This window comes from Eulemur rufifrons, chromosome 1 (genome assembly GCF_041146395.1).
Source record: "Eulemur rufifrons isolate Redbay chromosome 1, OSU_ERuf_1, whole genome shotgun sequence".
Lineage (NCBI taxonomy): Eukaryota > Metazoa > Chordata > Mammalia > Primates > Lemuridae > Eulemur > Eulemur rufifrons.
The window spans coordinates 53,976,457-53,995,533 of record NC_090983.1 but is presented as its reverse complement, the minus strand read 5'-3'; the positions used below and the strand labels follow the sequence as shown (position 1 = coordinate 53,995,533).

The 19,077-nt window shown below is 43.4% G+C and overlaps 1 protein-coding gene across 15 annotated transcripts in view; it reads left to right on the top strand.

Moving 5' to 3' along the window:
* The window catches only part of RAPGEF4 (Rap guanine nucleotide exchange factor 4), a 285,602-nt gene that overhangs the window by 258,388 nt on the left and 8,137 nt on the right, over positions 1–19,077 (top strand). For 9 of the 15 annotated variants that reach the window (XM_069470899.1, XM_069470936.1, XM_069470889.1 and 6 more), the window contains 6 exons: positions 3,325–3,450; positions 3,873–4,051; positions 7,334–7,424; positions 11,241–11,291; positions 12,532–12,619; positions 13,033–13,097. In XM_069470899.1, the coding sequence (XP_069327000.1) occupies positions 3,325–3,450; positions 3,873–4,051; positions 7,334–7,424; positions 11,241–11,291; positions 12,532–12,619; positions 13,033–13,097 (600 nt within the window). The remainder of the gene's footprint in view (positions 1–3,324; positions 3,451–3,872; positions 4,052–7,333; positions 7,425–11,240; positions 11,292–12,531; positions 12,620–13,032; positions 13,098–19,077) is intronic. The other 6 variants (XM_069470962.1, XM_069470925.1, XM_069470953.1 and 3 more) reach the window with 4 other exon arrangements.

Below are 19,077 nucleotides of genomic sequence, written 5' to 3'. Positions count from 1 at the left end.
CGCTCTGCGCTCGGTGCTGTGCTCGCTCCTGTGTGACACAAGACCAAATGGCCCAGAGCCTTTGTCCTTACAACAACTGTGGTCGAGTGAGCGAGATGAGACTGACACGAGCAGTCTGGAAGAGAGCGAGTTTTAGGGTCACATCATGTTGTCTGGAATTAGTCGAGTGCCAGCAATTTCACCCAGGGGCTCGCTAAAGGCTTAGATTCTGAGGCTTTACTCTCTTGACATTTTATTTAAGTACAGATGTTAGCACAGAGAAAATTACAATAAAATTCCTTTGTGCTGTAGTGTGGTTCTAGTTTTATCCATTCATTGGTTTCTTCGACTTTTATTTAGTACCTGCTACATCGTTCCAGGCATTGTGGATGGTTCTGGCTCTGGGATGGTCTTGAAGGGGAATCCATCTTGGTCCTTGTACCTCAAGGAGCTCGCAGTGTAGTGAGGGACACCAGCATGTAGTCAGTGAGAATCCAGTGTGAGCAGTGCCATTGCGGAGCCAGGCACAGAGGACGTGGGAGCAGGAGGAAGGAGGGACGCTAGAGTGCAGCGTACTTTAGCCATCTGTCTCTGACCGTGAGCACGTCCTTTTCATGTCTTAGTTTTCTCAACTGGAAAATGGGAAGATGACAGTGCTATTCTCCCAGTCACCACTCTCCAGCCTTAGCAAAGACATCATCTCTCAAAAGGAATGGGGAGAAAACCCAGGGGAGTTTTGTGTCTGTGTGTAGGCAGTTTGCAGATTGCCCCAGGGGCAATGCAGGCCCTTCGTGAGCTCTGCTGTGCCCCATCTGTAGGAAATTTCCACGGGGATATCTGCGAGAAAATGGTCTGAGGAGATGCTTCCCTAGGGCCCGGCGTCAGCAGTAAACTCCCCTCTTCAGATGAAGGAGCACCTTTTGCTGCTTGGATGCCGCGTCAGGGGCCCTGGGGGACGGATGCAGCCTGCCCTTGCCGAGAGGGAGGGAGGCTGGGCGAGCCCTGCCCACACAAATAAAAGCGGAGATCCAACAGAACTTCCTGTCCTCCTTTCAAAAGTGACGCAGGAAGGATAGACCAGCATCCATGGCTAAAAGAACTTTGTGTATTTCTTAATACTAGAATCTTCCCTGTAGTTGGTAGGTTAATTTGTCTCCTTTATGAAAAGTTACAAAGCCTCGAGGAAAAGAGATAAGAGTGAGTTAGCCGGAGTCTCTCCACACCCAAGGAATAGCGTGGGAGGGGCAGCGCCACAGAGGAGCAGAGCAGTGAGGGGCTGCAGCAGCTGCAAGAGGGAGGGGACAGTGTGGAAAGCCACTGTGACCCTGAGACGTGGTCCAAAGACCTAGAATTTAAAAGCCTCCCCAACTTGTCTACCTAGGACCTACCCTGATTGAAACCATATCCTCATTTTCTTCCAGAAGCTACTTGCCCATCAGCTTCAGGTCGTTCCCTAAGTTTTAAAACTGTGGAATCATTTTTCCCCCCGTTCTCTGTCCCCTGCATAGACTAAACCAGGAACAATAGTATTTAGCTCTTACATCCAGGTGTCCTATTGACCACACTTTCCTGTACGTGGCGTTGCTACAGCACTTCTAGAAAAGTGAACTAATGTGGAGGAGGGGAGCTCCTCTGGGCCAGGCACTGAGTTACCTGCCTCCCTGAAGTTATTCCCAGCCAGGGCTCTCACCACGCCAATGGAGAGGTGTTATGACCACAGTTGACCAGAGCTGGAAACAGACATTCAAGAGATCAGGGAGTCAGTCCACGTCTCCAGGTTAAAGTGGGGTTTCTACTCAGAGTTTTTGCTCTCTAAAGCTGGCACCAGCCTGCTCTATCATCTGGTCTATTATAAAACCCAAAGTCCTAATCCAGTACACAAAGACTTGCTAAAAACTGCTCGAGCCATCCATTTGGCCGCCCTGTGCTTTCTGCTCCTGCCAAGCAGGTGTCATGGCAGCCTCCCCACCGTCAAGCCTTCCTGGGCATTCTCCAACCCCAGCACAGCATCCTGGGTGCGTAGGGGAGAACTCGCTGTTCTGCCCAGCCAGGCTTGCCTGCGGCATCTTTTAAAGCTCAACTTCTTTCTCTGAGATCCTCGTCAGCCACACATTCTCTCCTAATACCCAGTAGCTTTCAAAGAGCCCATTCATGTTCCCCTCCTGTTCATCTCTGTACCTCGGAGTCACGTGTGTTGATGCTTCTGTCCCTATACAAGCAAATGAGGGCCACCAGCCGACTCTGTCCACGTGGAGTGCTGTCCTCGCTGGTCAGGGCTGCCTCGCTTACTCTGTAGTCTTTCCCAGGCAGGGACCACCTACATCCTGGACATATAATTTCTCTAATGTCTAGGATGCAGTGAACATTTCTAGAATATGGTGGTTATTGTGATGATGATGAAGGTGAAGATGGAACTTGTATAATATCACTTCCCCTGGCATGAATACTGAATATCCAGATATGGTTAGCATCATATTGGGGAAATAGTCTTTTTACTTTTGTGACTTTTCTATCTTTGTAATATCTATTGTGTATTTTATATATAGATGTTAATATATTATACATATATTTCCTATGTATGCATATCATTTATCTTACTAAGTAAAAACACTTTAGATAATTTCTCATAAAATAAAAATGAGTTAAGTAAGTCAGACGGAAACTTTTGATGAGGGGTCTTCCAGAAAGCAGCACACTTTGACCTTCTAATGTCTGGCCCAAACACCATGTGTGAGTATCACTCTCAGCTCAACGTCTGCCAGAGAGTAGAGGAGTGGGACATCACACCTAAGCGCGGGTCCCAGAGTTCTCAGCACCGAGCGCCCCCAGGCAGTGTGTTATAGGAGAGGGAGAGGCGGCAGCGTCACCATAGTCACCAGCAGTAGGAAGTAGCACTGTGGATGAACGTCCCAAACTGCCATCCCACTACCTGCTTTGGAGCAGCGCCAATGAGAAATAGGAGGGAAAAAGTCTCCTAGAACTTCTTCCCTTTTTACTGAAAAAAAAAAAAAAAAAAAAAAAAAAGAAGCGTTTCCAGGGAGCTCTCAGGCCTGAATGGAGGAGAACCACCGCAAGGCAGGCTTCACCGAATCCTGTTCGCCACGGTCCACGTTTCTCAGTCAGTGGAATTGATTATAATTATGATGATGGCTATAAAGATGGCACGGAAGGGAGTAGCATTCAGAGCGAAGGCATCTTTCTCCTCTGAGTAAAATCAAAGTTTCAGGATATTCTTGAAAGCATCTGTCTCTAGAACCCTTTCCCCTCAGAAGCTCCCCACAGCATTCAGCCCTGAGTACTTGTCTGTGTGTGATTCTGATATATTTTTTGCATGATTATTCATAGACTCCCTTGCCAGAACAGGAAGGCCCAACTGTTGGAACAGTGGGAACTTTTGAACTGATGAGCTCCAAAGACTTAGCATACCAGATGACAATTTATGATTGGGAACTCTTCAACTGTGTGCATGAGGTAAGGTGCCCAGCTGGGTGCATGAGCAGATACCACAGCAATTCGGGATGAAAACGGCTGGTGTTGCTCAACTGTAAGTGTTAATCAGGGCTGCAATATGGAAACCACATGAATAAAATTTTTCTGCACATTAAGTTTATAAATAAAGCCTGTTTTAAAGCCTTTGAGTATTAAAGAAAAATCTTTATGATTTGCAGTATGCCATATCTTCCTGAGCATATTAAACCAATAACACCTAGTTTATATTTGTATATTTCACAAGCCTCATGGAAGCCCTTCAAACACGCAGTTGCATCCCAGGCAGGGCCTGAATTCACATTTGCTGACAGATAAAACACTATCTTGACAAATAAGAGAAACCGAACTGGTGTTTTGAGTTAAAAACAAACAAATAAGTGATATTGTTTTCCTTTCTTTTCTAGCTGGAGCTAATCTATCACACATTTGGAAGGCATAATTTTAAAAAGACCACAGCAAACTTGGATTTGTTCCTGAGGAGATTTAATGAAATTCAGTTTTGGGTTGTCACTGAGATTTGCCTTTGTTCCCAGCTCAGCAAGCGTGTTCAGCTATTAAAAAAATTTATTAAGATAGCAGCCCAGTAAGTATCTTTAGCTCGGGAAGTGAAAAACACTTTGAAGCTGTGTTTTCATTTTGTTTTCTTAGACTACACCTTTAAAAAGAAAAGCAGGATATAGGAACCACTTATGCATGAGGACTAACTGCAAGGGCTCAAGAATAACTGAACTCTTGTAAAAGATGAATTTCTTCTAGCTTTTGTGATATTTGATGTCGATATATAAATTAACTTCTGACAGCACTGATACTGGAGTCAAAATTGTGACCCTTTTTTTTTTTTTTCCCTCTAAGCTACTCAGCCTTGTTTGCCTCCTACAATTTAAAGATTCCTTCAGTAAACAAAGTTCTGTTGTGGAAAGTTCTGTTTGAAAGGCTGTTCAAGTCCATGTCCAGCATGACACATTCTCACCAGTAGAGGGCAGTACAGCCCTCTACTGAACATGCCTGTACAGCAGCTCATCCAGCTCAGCCCGAATAAAATCAGTAAAATGCATAAAAGCGAGCTAACCTGGTGGATGAAAATCATCTCCATAAACGTCAGAAAAAGCAAGGATCTTATAAATATTCTATTTAAGAGCACTTCATGGGAAACAATTTCTTTACTGCAGGGGCCAGTTAGGTTTCTCCCTGACATGAATTTAATCTTCTCCTGCTATTTAGATATGCCTGACAACCTCCTGTTTACTTCCATGTTTTTGGTATCACCACAGTGCTAAAAATAAAATGCTAAATGTGGCCTGTGGCTGTGAGACTTCTTTCCTTTCTAAATGCAGGGAGCTCTGGCAGAGGAAGGTTGAGAGCGCAAGTGACCCCAGCTAGGCAATTTTCTTGAGCCAAACAGTTTAGATCTCACATGAATTTTGATTTCCCGGACTAAACAAAGATGTAAAGGCTTCTTGACATTTTATAGATACCAGTTTGCCAAATGCCTTGAGTTATTTTGCCAAAAATTTGAGGATTCAGCAGTATACCAAATCCCTCGGATTCAAAAGCTGCTATCTCTTAATATGAAAAAGTGGGCTGTTAAAGGAAGATTTGGTAAAATATTGCTTATGGATTTCTGGTTCAAAGGGTAGCCACTTTCCCTAGTAGCCTGCACAGCCTCATTACAAGGGACAAATGCCTTCACATATTTGGATGAGTTGATTATGGAAACCATGACGATGTATGCTTTCCCGTGTTAAGGAGCACATTCTCTCTCTCTTCACCTTAGCCTGGCAGGCAGTGCCAAATGCGAGAAGGAGAAGAGAGAGGCAATCTGCCTTCTGTGTAAAGTCAGAAAACATTTTGCAGCCTAATCTTGTTATTTTACGGAGGCAACATAGGACAGCCTTTCAAAAAACCCATGAATTTTTTTTTTTTAATGTTTTTGCTTCTCTCATCCCTCTTCCTTCTGCTTATGTGAAGGATTAGGTGGACTTGGCCCTCAGGATAAATTGGTTTGTTATTTAACCATTATTAAGCCCTATACTGAGCTTGCTGTCTTACAGTGGAGCTGTTTACACAGCCCAGCTGGAAAAGATTGTAGACTTTCATAAATCTGAGATCTACAAGAATGAGATCCAAACCTAGTGGCAGTTGTATCTGTTTTACTTGATATTTTTAGAGAACTTCAACATATTCTGTTTAAACTCTTTGCCCTGCCCAGAATTTTGTGAAGTTTAGGGGGAAGGAGGGCAGATGTTATATCCCTTTGTTTCCATACGAGGAGACTGAGGCACGGGGACGTTTCATGACTTACTTAGAGTGATAAAGTTAGTTGGCCACAGAGCAATGACCAGGAAGGCAGGTCTGCAGTCCTGCATTTATTCTTTCAAGATCACATAAACAAGACAAAGGCAAACACATGTACATGATCATACTCACTGCCTTCAGCCCTAGGTGTCTCCTAAATAACTTCCAGCTCCTTACCTGAGACCACTGTCCCAGTACACTGCAGGCCTCTCTTGCTTTCTCACCTGTGGGACCATACAGACTATAGCTTCTCTGAAATATATTTTCTCATTTTTACACAGATATTTAAGAATTACTCATTGCTGTCTTTGCAAACAGAACATGGGTAGCAAATGCAACAACTTAGCCTTTTTCAAAAATGTTAATCCAAAAAGGATTTAATTATGATGTAGTCAACTTAGAGAACCATGTTGGTTTGGGTGAAGGATTTATGCTTATTGCAGAATGAGTTCTTTCCCTTTTCAGGGACCTGGTATGAAGAAGTTGGTGGGTTCCCCCTTTTTTTTTTTTTTATTAAACCAATACCTAGATTAAACATCACCATTCTAATAAAAATTCCTGATTTTGTTCCACATGTCTCATCCCCAAATAATATATTCATGAAAGCTAATATTAGAATAAGTGCAGATTTTAAATGATCAGCTTCATCAACATCAGTAAAAAGAGAAAATAAGATTTTCTCGGTTAATTGTTTAGGTTATTTCTCAGCTTTAAAATTCCTTGAGATTAAGTGACCAGCCTATAGGGATCATGCCTTGTAAGTTGATATTTTTGAACAAATTATTATAGAAGCATTTGCATGGCAGATGGAGCCATGGTGGCTGCAGCAGTTCCCTCTCAAGTTGCCAGGGGAGGGTGTCCACCTGCAGGTTAAAGGTCTGGAAGTCTCCAACGACACTTGGCTTTTTCTCTTCCTGTCCCATGAGATGGTTCCCTCAAGGTCCAACAAGGCTTTTTGTAAGTTTGGGATTATAACATTCATAACGATCCCTAGGGTTAAGTGTTTTAAATTCCTTCTCAAAGCCCAAACTTCAACTGCCAAACCCTCGACTTTGTTTTGTTTTCTTGTTTGTTTTTTTAAAGATAGAGTCTTGTTCTATAGCCCAAGCTAGAGTGTAGTGGTGTCATCATAGCTCACTGCAACCTTGAACTCCTGGGCTCGAGGGATCCTCCCACCTCAGCCTCCCAAGTAGCTGGGACTACAGGTGTATGCCACCATGCCTGGCTAATTTTTTGTAGAGGTGGGCTCTGGCAGTGTTGCCCAGGCTGGTGTCGAACTCCTGGCCTCAAGCAATCCTCCTGCTCAGCCTCCCAAAGTGCTGGGATTACAGATGTGAGCCACCACACTGTGCCCAAAACCATCAACTTTTTAAAATTACAGTGAGAAATCAAACAGCAGAATGTGGTTACCCAAGTGGAACTTATACAGTGCATTAAATCTATCATTGCCTGTTCTCATAAAAAGGAGTCCTGACGAATATTAATGACTATCAGAAAATAGAACTCTTGATTTTTTTTTATCTCACTCAAAAGTGGCACTTTACTCAAACATGTGCCTCTTGTGTTTCAGCTGTAAGGAGTACAAAAATCTGAATTCCTTTTTTGCCATCGTCATGGGACTAAGTAACGTTGCTGTGAGCCGCTTGGCACTAACGTGGGAGGTAAGCTTCAGCTGAGATCCAGCTGTGACTTTTGCCTTAAGAATAAAAACACAGGCTCACCAGTGAGCTTTTTTATAGAAATATCACTCACACTAGTATAACAATGGAAAAGGTGGGACACTTGGAGGGAGGTGACCTGCCTTCTTTTTCCAGTTGCCTCAGAGTGAGAATTTTAAAAGACATTGTCCTTTTTTTGTATAGGGAGGGAGGCAGGGAGGATGAGGAGTTGTCCGCTTCTCCGTATATACAATGTATAATAATAAGTCCAGCCTCCATGGAACCTGGAGGAACAACATTGTTTGGATAAGTTCAAAAGTTCTTTTGCTCATAGATTCTATTGTTCTCTGAAATGTCTGCTTATTGCTTTTGCGATAAGCCTTATCTCTGATTAGGAGAGGGTAGAAGATCTGTTTTTATCCAAATAGTCATTGGGTTCCTGGGAGAAATAGCCAGGGGCCAACCGTGCAGAGCGGCTGAGTACCAAGAGTCTCTTAGCCACCTTGCAGACCTCTCTCCATGCAGAAGAACAACGGTTGGCTAGTATTCAGTCTGGCGCAAAAATGATGCAGGTGTGTTGTGAATTTCTGTAGCAAATATGATGAGTGGTTTATTGATAGTTGGCTATTCAAGCTAGAAAAATGTTTTCATTTATTATTAGCTTAGTACTCAAAATGTGCTTGACCTCTTACACGTGGCATACAGTTGAAGAAATACTAATCTCTAATAGCACATACACACAGAAATAGACTCTTACTAAAAATAAAAAAGTGTGTGTAAGTGGGACACAAAAAGAGGACAAGGAGTATATATTAGAGAGACCCAATTTGCAACGGTGCTGAAAGGCAGCTGTTTGCATCTCTAAATGTTTTCCTTGAAATTATTTTCTTCCCCATTTCCCTCTTGAAACTATTTTCTTTTTCTGTCCCTCTTAAATGTTTCCATTGTTTATAGGGCAGGTCCTTACAGGTCTTTCTGTCTTGGGTTTCTCTTAAAATTCCAGGCAGATGCAGCACACAGCAGCTCATCCCCTGAATATAGGAATGAGGGAATTGGTGAGGCCTGCGTGCCACGCAGCTGTATCATCTTCCAGCTAGTAAAGGGCAGAGTTAGTGCTGCCAATAAATCTAAGCAGTGAAGCCATCGTGCACCGCAACCACCCCCCCCCCATCTTATGGCCCGAGGCTCTTGGAATCTCTGGAGACCTGGGGTTCTCGCTCAGGTAGTCTGCTTTCCCCAGTCTGCTTCCAGCTTCAAATCCCCCCATGGAGTCCAAATGAATTGGTTGGGAGAATAAAAAAAGATATAAATCCTTATATAGGTCCAGGGAGCCAGGTATAGGTACCACACAACAGCAGCCAGACAATAAGACCATAGCATGTGAGAAACACTGACTGAGCCCCCATTCCTGGTCTAAAGAGCAAACCAGGAGGCTGCCGAGGAGGATGCAGTCAGCAAAAGGAGACCACTATTTAATAATTGCCCAGTTGGTCCGGCCTTCAGTTTCACCGGGGGTAGGAGTACTGAGTCTAGGAGCTTCTGTTTTCAGCATTGTGTGTTGCTGACAAGAGAAGATTAACCTTTCATCATTTACAAGCCTTTATTTTTTAAAGTGAAATGTAATTATACAATTCTGTAGGAGAGCTTTGATACATAGGCATCTTTGATTCTGGTTGATGTGCCTGTGTTTGCTCAGAATGTCCCAAGGGCCCCCCTGTGACTCCAGTTGTACCATGGAGTACCACATGAGCAGTGTGAGAAATGGTGCTGAATTCAAGGAACTAGGGAACAGGTGTGAAACAGTCAATGAGCAAAATAGAGAATAAAGCCAAACCACACAGTAACGGGGAGCATTTGAAGTAGAGGGGAAAGGCCAGTCCAAGAGGAAGTAAATGAGTAATTACCTGGAGCAGAGTCTCAGCCTCATCACAATTGACATTTGGGGCCAGACAAGCCTTTGCTATGGAGCTGTCCTCTGCGTTGTAGGATGCTCAGCAGCATCCATGGCCTATACCTGCCAGATGCCAGTGGCACCTCTTACCATGCTTCATCTCAGCTGTGACAACAAAAACTGTCAGCAGATGTTACCGAATGTCTCCTAGGTTGGCAGAGCAGCCCCTACTGCAAACACTGCTCTGGAAGCGTGGGGTGTGGCTAGGTAAGAGTACTGAGAATGAAACACTTTCTATTCCCATGTGCCCTACTGCCTTCGACCTAAAAGCCAGCTAAGTAAAGAAAGAGAACTAGAATGTCAGAGGTCCAACCAAAAATAACGATTCACTCTTAGTTTTGCAAATGGACTGTGTTCACTGAGTCCATGTTATTGCCTAACTTGGTGATGTGGATACTCCATGGGGGATGAGATCCCTGCATCCCTTCATGCCCACCCCAGCTTTCAGCCCCTTGAATACTCCCTCTAAGTGTGGATATCAGGTTCCCTTGAAACCTAACTCGAAAATAGGTAATAGGAAAATAAGTTTGGAGGATATGTAGGAGACTAGTTTTTTAGAAACAAAGTAAGACTTTTTACAGATATTTAAATGGGAATATGACAAACTGATTCAGATTTGAGAAACAAGGCGAGAGAAGCCTTTCTGTGGATTGCAGGGCATGACTGATACATCAACTGTTGAGGGTGGGCTTCACTGTGCAAAGCAGAGCTGAGTGGGGAACCTATGCCTTCCCAGTCTTGGGATGGGAAACATATCACACTGCTCTATCTTGGTTTGAAGAGAAAAGTGAAAAGTTCAGCTTTACTAAAAACTCAAGGCCAGGCATAGTGGTGCACGCTTGTAGCCCCAGCTACCCAGGAGGCTGAGACAGGAGGATCGCTTGAGCCCAGGAGGTCGAGGCTGCAGTAAGCTATGATCCTGCCACTGCACTCCAGCCTGGGTGACAGAGCAAGACCCTGTCTCAAAAACAAAACAAAACGCAAGAACCAAGCAAAGTGAGAACGGATAAATAATTTAAAGTTGATCCAGTATTGACCTATTGGTGTAGATATGTGGGTGCTTTAAGTGGTGTTGAATCATTTGCCAAAATATAAACGTGGGAAATCAGTATATTGCTAGAACTGTTAAAGTTTGTATTATAGCAAGCAGAGAAATCATGCGGGAGAAATGCTCATGTCGAAAGTGTAGAGCATGTAAGAGAGGCAGTAGGAAAGGAGGCAGTGGATGGCTATGACAGAGGCCCTGGAGATAATTAGCTGTGTGACTTTGGGCCCATCATCCAAACTGTGAGGCTCAATTTCTCCCATCTGTAAGACACAGGCTAATCCACTGGAACGAATGCTTGTTGAGCACCTGCTATGTCCCCAGCACTTTTCTAGGCACTGAGGAGATAGCAGTAAATAAAACTAACGGAAATCCCTGCTCCCATGCAGCTTACCTTGTAAGGGAGGAGGAGAGTTGAAATTAATAGTTTCTTAAGCTCTTTTGACTCTAATATTCTCTGGTCTAAATTCTGGATTGTGGGAATCAGAGTTAAAAAGAGGGGTGCTAAGGGGGGACCCCTGCTAGTGTGGGGAATGCAAGTCCTCTTTGTGGATCATTCGGTACAGAGAACATTATAAAAGCAGAAAGACCAAAGCATTCACAGTTACTTTTGGTTCAATTCAGGTAAAGACTTTTAAAAGGCGAGTTGTCTATATTCCAGAAGATCATTCTCAAATGACAGGACAGATTACAGTCCAGCCTGTCTCGGAGATGTTTGATGAAGAGCCAACAGAAATACATTTCCCCTAGAAAAGGGAACACATGATACATATCTAGATATTGAATCTGACATATGCGTGTGGCATTTTCATTTCATTAACAGAAACTGCCAAGCAAGTTCAAGAAGTTCTATGCAGAGTTTGAAAGTTTAATGGTAAGTGACAGTGGCTCCTTTATTCTGTTCATTGTCTGCATTAATCCAATTTCTGATTAGCTGAATTGAAGTTCTCATTTCGGAAATTTTATCTGTCCTTGTCTGACTTTAAGAAGTTTATGATCCCTTTTAGTGCTGCTAAAACAAGCATGGCTGACTAATGAATGGCACCCGCAGGAACTAACTTAAAGAGGACTTATGTCCCACATAAGGTCAATTTGTGTAACTAAGAAAAGCAGTGTAATAGGGTCCTCTCCGTCTGACTCAGGTTGGCTATGGGTTGGAAGCTGTATTTTCCTTGGCTTGCCAACATTATTTTTCCCCATTGGCTGGGAGGCGTTAACAGACAGAAAAGGAGTGTGTGGGACTTGCCAGGAGTGATGGGCTGGTTGCAGAGGGCAAGCTGGGACGTGGAGGGCTGTGCAGGGCAGAGAGGAGGGTGAGCCAAACTCCAGGGAAGGGGGCAGGGCTTCAGGAGAAGGGGACTCCTGTGGTTGAGGTTTCACATGTTTCCTATTTGCTTTCCAAGGGAATCTCTCCCCTTGGCCCCTGTAGACAAATCTTACCAAACAAGAAAGGGCAAAAAAGCAAAATATTTTCATGCCATACGTGAAGTTGTTTTAAAACAAATCAATTTGTTTAACGAAGTCTACTTTTCTTTTGTATCTACACTTAATTCAAATATGCAGTTGAGCCTTGAACAATTCGGGGGTTAGGGGCACTGACTCCTCTCCCCCGCGCTTGCAGTCAAAAATTCGCATATAACTTTTTGACTCGCGAGAAACTTAACTCCTCGTAGCTTACTGTTGACCTGGAGCCTTACCAACAACATAAACAATTAACCCATATTCTGTGTTTTATATGTATTAATATCATATACTGTATTCTTACAATAAAGTAAGCTAGAGAAAAGAAAATTAAGAAAATCATAAGGAAGAAAAAATATATTTACTATTAAGTAGGTGGAATTGGATCATCATAAAGGTCTTTATCCTTGTCGTCTTCACACTGAACAGGCCGAGGAGGAGGAAGAGGAGGGGCTGGTCTTGCTGTCTCGGGGGTGGCAGAGGCAGAAGAAAATCCACGTTTAAGTGGATTTGAACCATGCAGTTCAGACCCATGTGGTTCAAGGGTCGAGTTTACCTGATTGTGGGGTGACGAGACTGGGTGTATCAGGAGATAACAAAGGGTGGTGTAAGCGTCACTAGTCACTGACCAGCATCTCTTTGTCTCTCCTAAGGATCCTTCAAGAAACCACAGGGCCTACAGGCTGACGGTAGCTAAGCTGGAGCCTCCTCTCATCCCCTTCATGCCTTTGCTCATTAAAGGTAATCCTAAGAAATGCACGGGCCAAGCAGGCCATGAGTATCGGGGAGGAAAGTGAACAATACCCTGATCAAATGGATCTCTTTGGGAAGAATGATCGATCTCATCCTTCCTTCGTCTTTGTCATCCCCTCTCAGCCATGACCTTTCTGAAAGGGTTGGAAGATAAACTGGAGGATCAGGGATCCATGGTTTGGAAGACTTACTAGGGGAACAGAAGATTAGTTTAGAAATTTTACTAATCTCAGGTAAAGTGATTTAGAAAGTTAAACACCTAACATAAAAGGAACTATTATGAGCTTTTTTCAACTGCAGTGTTATGCAAATCCACCAGCATAATCTAATGGTGCTATTGTGCTTTCTTAGTATGACATATTTCGGTTAGTGATTAGAATGTGGCTTTTATTTCTTTACAGATATGACATTTACTCATGAGGGGAACAAGACGTTCATTGACAATCTAGTAAACTTTGAAAAAATGGTATGTGCGGTATTATAACTTTAACCACAATGTTTTTTTAAAATAAAATTTGCATTTGTACTAATAAAGGAAATAATTTCCATATACGCTGCCATGTTAAAAAGGTAGTTACACATAAAGGAGTTTTGAAATATTTGGTTCAAATCGGCTACCTTTTCTATTCTGTCAGTTTTCTTTTGTGAAATCGAATAGTATTTGTGCTGTGGCTCACAGCAGCAGCTAGCTTTTATGCTGTATGTATCGTCCTTGGCTGACTGTTGACAAAATGCACGAATGTTCCAGAGTGACTTACGTGTTGTTGTTTTGTTGTAAGGTTTGTGGAGCTGGACTGCCCCAGGGTGTCTTTGGAATGTTTATCTGCCAAGCCTGACTTTAGTGCATGTAGGCAAAAGGCAGCTCTATAGATCTTTATCATGGAGAATTAATCTAAATGTGTATTGTGTATCTCAATAAAGTTCACTCAGGTCCAGAGGGGGAACTTGAAAATCTTCATCACCAAAAAAAAAATTTTTTTTTAATAACAGATGTGGAAATGGCATATATGCAATATTTTCTAGACACTCTTCTACCCACTAACTTCCCCCTCTCCAAAAAAACACCAACAGTGTTATCTGGCATTAGTTACTTTTCTTATCTTCTGTGAAGCAGTAAAGCAGGTCATGCCAAAACCTTTCTTTAGTTACATAGTGCATGTTAATGGAATGATCCATTGTCTTCTGAATCCTTTGGCTGCAGCCTAGACGGATAGAGTGTTACAGTGTTTTATCTCAGTGTGGGTAAGCCTTTGCCCGGGGTTGTGATTTGCAGCGTGAATGTGGTCCTGTGGGAAAAGCCTGGGACTGAGAGTTCAGGAGACACGAGGTTCATTACTCATTTGCGTCACTTTGTAGCTGTCCCTTAACTTGTCTGTGGGTCAGTTTCCCCAACAGAAAAGGTGGATCACGCCTGATCCATCAATCGCTCGATTATTGGCAGATCCGTGCTACATAAGTCTCCTTATAAGACATAAATTCTTATAGAATTCTTATAAAACTGTCGTGCTAATTTTTCTTAAAATCAAGCCAGTGTGTGTGACTCCAGGAGAATTTGAAGCACCTGCAGTGATCCTACAAGGATGCCCTCCGCTCGGCTTTGAGAATGAGTTTACAGCGGAGCCCTCCCTGGTAAAGTGCAGCGATTGCCGGGCACTAGGTTCCCATGTCGTAAGCTTCTTAGGAAATGGCACATGAGAACACACTCCTCAAAGACACTCTGTCCTAGAGGGTGAATATTTCCTCAGCAGTCTTCCTCCTCACCCCTCACACCAAAGGTAGGGCACGAACCTCTCTATTCCTGTGTCAGTTTAATAATTTTGTGATCAAAGCAAAAAACATTCTTTGCTTACTTATTAGTGCAGAGAATTAAATAATTTCCCTGGTATCTCAAATGAAAACATGTTCTCCAGAAATGAAAGATTTAACAAATGGATAAAGAACTTTCTGGATCACTTACGCAGAAATGCAGACTGTGGCATGGCTAAGCCAACCATTTAACTATAAAATATACATGTGCACAGAGATATAGAGGTCAAGGTTTCCTGAAGAGCTAACCAAGCTTTACAACTTTTGATTGTTAAAATTAACTAAACAGAACAAACAAGAACAGCAAAGCATGCAAAGCCAGCCATCTGTCAGGGTGGATAAAAGGTGTTTCATCTGGGTTTTTAGATCTTGGTGTTCTGTCCATAGCCTGCAAGGAAAAGTCAAGATCACATTCAGTAGGTGCTAGGAGAGTGCCATTCTCTCCCCATTTCTGCACTCCATACCCGCAGCAGTGGGTCCTTCCACTCCTAGCAATGAGGAAAGGAATCCTTCACACCCTTCTCTCAGAGAGTCCACTTGGGCTGAAAAGCAACCGAATAGCTAAGATAGCAAGCAGTTCAGCTGCAGTCATGGAAACCTAAATTAATGATGGCATAAGCAAGATCAGTTTGTTTCTTTCTCATTTGAAAGTCCAAGCAGGAGGACAGGCACAGTGGCTCATGCGTATAATCCTAGCACTTTGGGAGGCCGAGACGGGAGCATTGCTTGAGCTCAGGAGTTCGAGGACAGCCTGAGCAAGAATCAGACCCCCATCTCTACAAAAAAAAAAAAAAAAGTCCGAGCAGGGATGGCAGCCATGTTCCAGGAAACAGTCAAGGTTCCAGGCTTCTCTTGCCATTTTACCATCCACATGGTTCAAGATGGCGACCACCACATCCATATTCCAGCCACAAGAAAGGGAGAAGGTGAAGGCACACTTCTTCCCTTTAAAGGTGGGGATGAAGTTGCACTCACCACTTGCCTCATATTTTATTGTCCAGAAACTTAGTCCCATGAAAGGAAGACTAGAAAATGTAGCCCTTATTCTGGGTATCCATGTGCCTTCCTAAAAATTGGGGGGTTCTATTACTATGAAGGAGAAGGTCAGAAAGGATATTGAAAGCATACTGTTAGATCTTTGCTTCAGCAACTTTATTTCATCTGATAAATCATACCATGAGAAAGTTTGACTTTGGAATTGCCCTTCCATCGGTTAGATGTTACTGGAAAAGGAAACAGAATTTCAAAAAGATTTGATGATGTTCTCTAAACCTGGTGCTTGTTACCAACTTTCCAAAAAGTTTTCACCATAAATTCACCCACCCCTGCCCCATGACATCACCACTACCACTAGTGGCTGCTGTTATTGCTGTGTGCCTTGGGGAAGGGTACGTCCTTCTTTTCAGGTTGATGTCAGTGCTGTTTCCCAGTCATACATCAGCAAAGCCCATGTGGTGAGCAGAGCTGGCAGCCTCTGTGGAGCCGGTGGGCTATGTCCCCAGAGGGAGTCCCTGCCAGGGGCAGAAGTCACCAGGGTAGCCAGGAACACAGATGCCGTTTCTAGGTGGCAACATTGTACAGTCCCAGCAAACCACTGTGCCAACCCTAAGTACTTTTATTTTGAACCTCTTCACCCTTGAGGTATGAAATGAGGATTAGAGAATTTGTTGCATATTGGTTTTCAGGATTTATGGGTATGAACAAAAGAGAATTCACACTCTGATCCTTATGCAAAAAAAAAAAAAAAAAAGCAGACATTCTTTCATTTGGAGGAAACATAAAGGAGTATTCAAAAAAATGTTTGAATAAAGCCCTTCGTAGCTTTCTATGGCACACATGAATATTTATAACATTTAGGAGGTAGTCTAGCAATGGATTAGAGGATAATGTGCTGGCCGGCTGCCACTATCCCGGGCTGCATAAAGCATGCTGATAGGCACAGTTGCCACTGTATTAGGAGGTTCCTTCTATTTCAGACATACCCATATTTAGGTGTATTTATTTATAAATGTGATTTTTTAAGGTAGTCATTTTATTTGGAATGAGAAGCAATGGGGCAAACTTCTATACTTCCGGAAACAGTACAGAAGCTAATTCATTAAGGAAAAGAAATGTTCTGAATTCTTTTACTTTTATATCACTAAGCATGTCATTAAATAATTAGAAAACATATGTTTTCTATCACCAATAATATTATTATAAGATTCATGGAGAGAGCACTGGACTTGTTACCTCAAGCTATGGAAAAAAGAATCCCTAAGTAAAAAGCCACATGTTCAAATCCACCATATTCCCAGGCTGCTCCAACACAAAGGAAATCTACGGGAGTACTTTGAAAGTTTACTTCTTTACATAGACTTCACAGGCCAGGCTCAATGCAGATTTTCCAAAGGCTTGCTTCAAAGCAACGCAACATGTGTACAGTGTCCAGGCAGAGGATCTTACTAAGAATTATAAAATATATAGAAAGTAGCCCTTGGCCTTCAGGAGATTTGATGCAGTTGGGAAGATACAACATATCCACATGAAATATGAAAAATTAACTAGGTCACACTAAGTAATAAAAAAGGTGTCAAAAAGCAAAATATAGGAAAGAGAACTTCATGCAGATGACTAAAACCATGTTATGTACAATAACATAATATAATAAAATCTAGACTTGTTGCCGTAAGCACCTGTCCAGCCTTATGTCACACTTTGTCTCCTCTGTATTCAGTCCAGGTTGGCGAAACTGGCCTTTTTTCTTCTCCCTCCAGCTCCAGGGCCTTTGCACTAGCTGTTACGTTTGCCTGAAATTGTCTTCCCCCTAGTCTTCAGCTGTTTCTCATCATTCATGCCTCAGCTCATGTGTCCCCTCCTCTAAGTGGTCTTCCCTGACCACCCCTGTGACACGGCTCCTCCGCACCCAGCATCTCCGGTGGATAATCTCGCCTTGGTGGCTGGTTCACAAGCTGGGATGGTCTTCTTTACTTGCCTCTTCCTTGTCTGTCTTCCCCACTGGAATGTAAGTGCCCTGGACCAGGTGTCTTACCTGTTTTGTCCACCAGTATTTCTCTAGCACCCGTAAAGATGTCTGGCACATTGTAGGGATGCCAGGAATAATTGTTGAATAAGAGAATAACCCAATTATATTCCAGTGTTGGACTTAGTGAGGCAAGGCAGTGCACCAAAGAATTTTAAAAAGATTTTATGTAACAAAATTTAATCCAAGAGGGTTTTCTATTTTATTAGAAAATTTGATTAATCAGAACGTCCCCAGAGTATTTTGCATAATGGAGACGTTATGAAAGATGACCTTCCCTGAGCCTTCTGCTCCTAACTGGACATTATTCTGTCTCCCCTTCACTCTGTGGTTCTGTGTCTGTCCTCACCATCCTTCCTTGGGTACAGAGATGTGCACATACTCTACATGTGCCTGGACAGGCACCTGAACTACCGTGTCTCATGGCCATGGTGTGTATGACCTACTGTGAGCATCATGCATGTGTTACACATATGTATCTATGTGTCACACACAAAGATCTATGGCCAGGAGGCAGGGCACAGGCCTCCTCCTCAGTGATGCATACCGTGAAGGCTGGTTCTGCTCCTGGGTCCCTTTCACCTCATGCTCATTGTGCACTTCCGTTTGGTTGCCATCATGGGCATAATCTTTCTTAGATGAGAGACTGTGTATTTCTGGATCTTTTTGTGCAGAAAAATTCTTGTCCCAAACATGTGGAAGTCTGAATGAAATAATCAGATGGTGCAAATGTAGTTTCACCCATGATAAGCAAGGAATAATTGTCAGAGATCCTATATCTGATAGGCATGTGGATGGAGACAGAGTCACATCAGTAGGGGCAGAAATATAAGAAAAAGCAAGCTGGCCACATTAAGAACAAGGACGATAAGGCAAGGGGCAGCAGAAGCAAAGATAAAAACTGTTCAGGACAGGCATTTAGAAGAGGCCTGGGGTCAAGGAGCTCTGCGAGGGACTCCAAGCAGAGAGGCAGAGTAGTGTAAGGAGAGGGAGGCTGTCTGGCAGCTGTCTGGGTGTGGGAGGTCCTAGAGTGGCACCACGTGAGGCGGCATTGCCTGGAGGGCTGCCAGTCTGAACTTGAGAAATAGACATAAAGTGCACTCCTCTTCGGCAACGGGAGAGCTAAGGGGGAGCTTGGACAGGGGCCACAAGAAAAGCTGGAGGTGCTGTAAGGGCCTGGTAGTCTGTGGACACGTCTGGATAGTAGCTTGGACGCCTGCTCCTGAGGGAAGAATGCCACAGCAAGGTGAGCGGTGAGGCCCAGGCTGCAAAGGCCCAGTCCGAGAACAGGGCACCTCTGACACCTCATTGCATTCAAGGGGTCACTTGCTTCAGAGCTTGAAGGAAGTTTGTGTTTGGGACTGTAGTCTCTGGGCCTCCTGCTTGTGCCAGACTGGAGTGCAGACAGCGTCACCTCTTCCTCTGGATGGTGGCTTGGTGCTCAGGCCCCAGGGAGGACATCTGCTTCTGAGCTGCTCTGTTTCAGCTCCAAAGACAAATGAATGCACGAGGATAGTCACAGAGTCCTTCACTCACTGCCTCATTTTTCCTTCCCCAGCTTCCCTCTGTGTGTGTGTGTGTGTCCTGAGGGGACTTCATCAGCTTTCCGTTTGGGCTC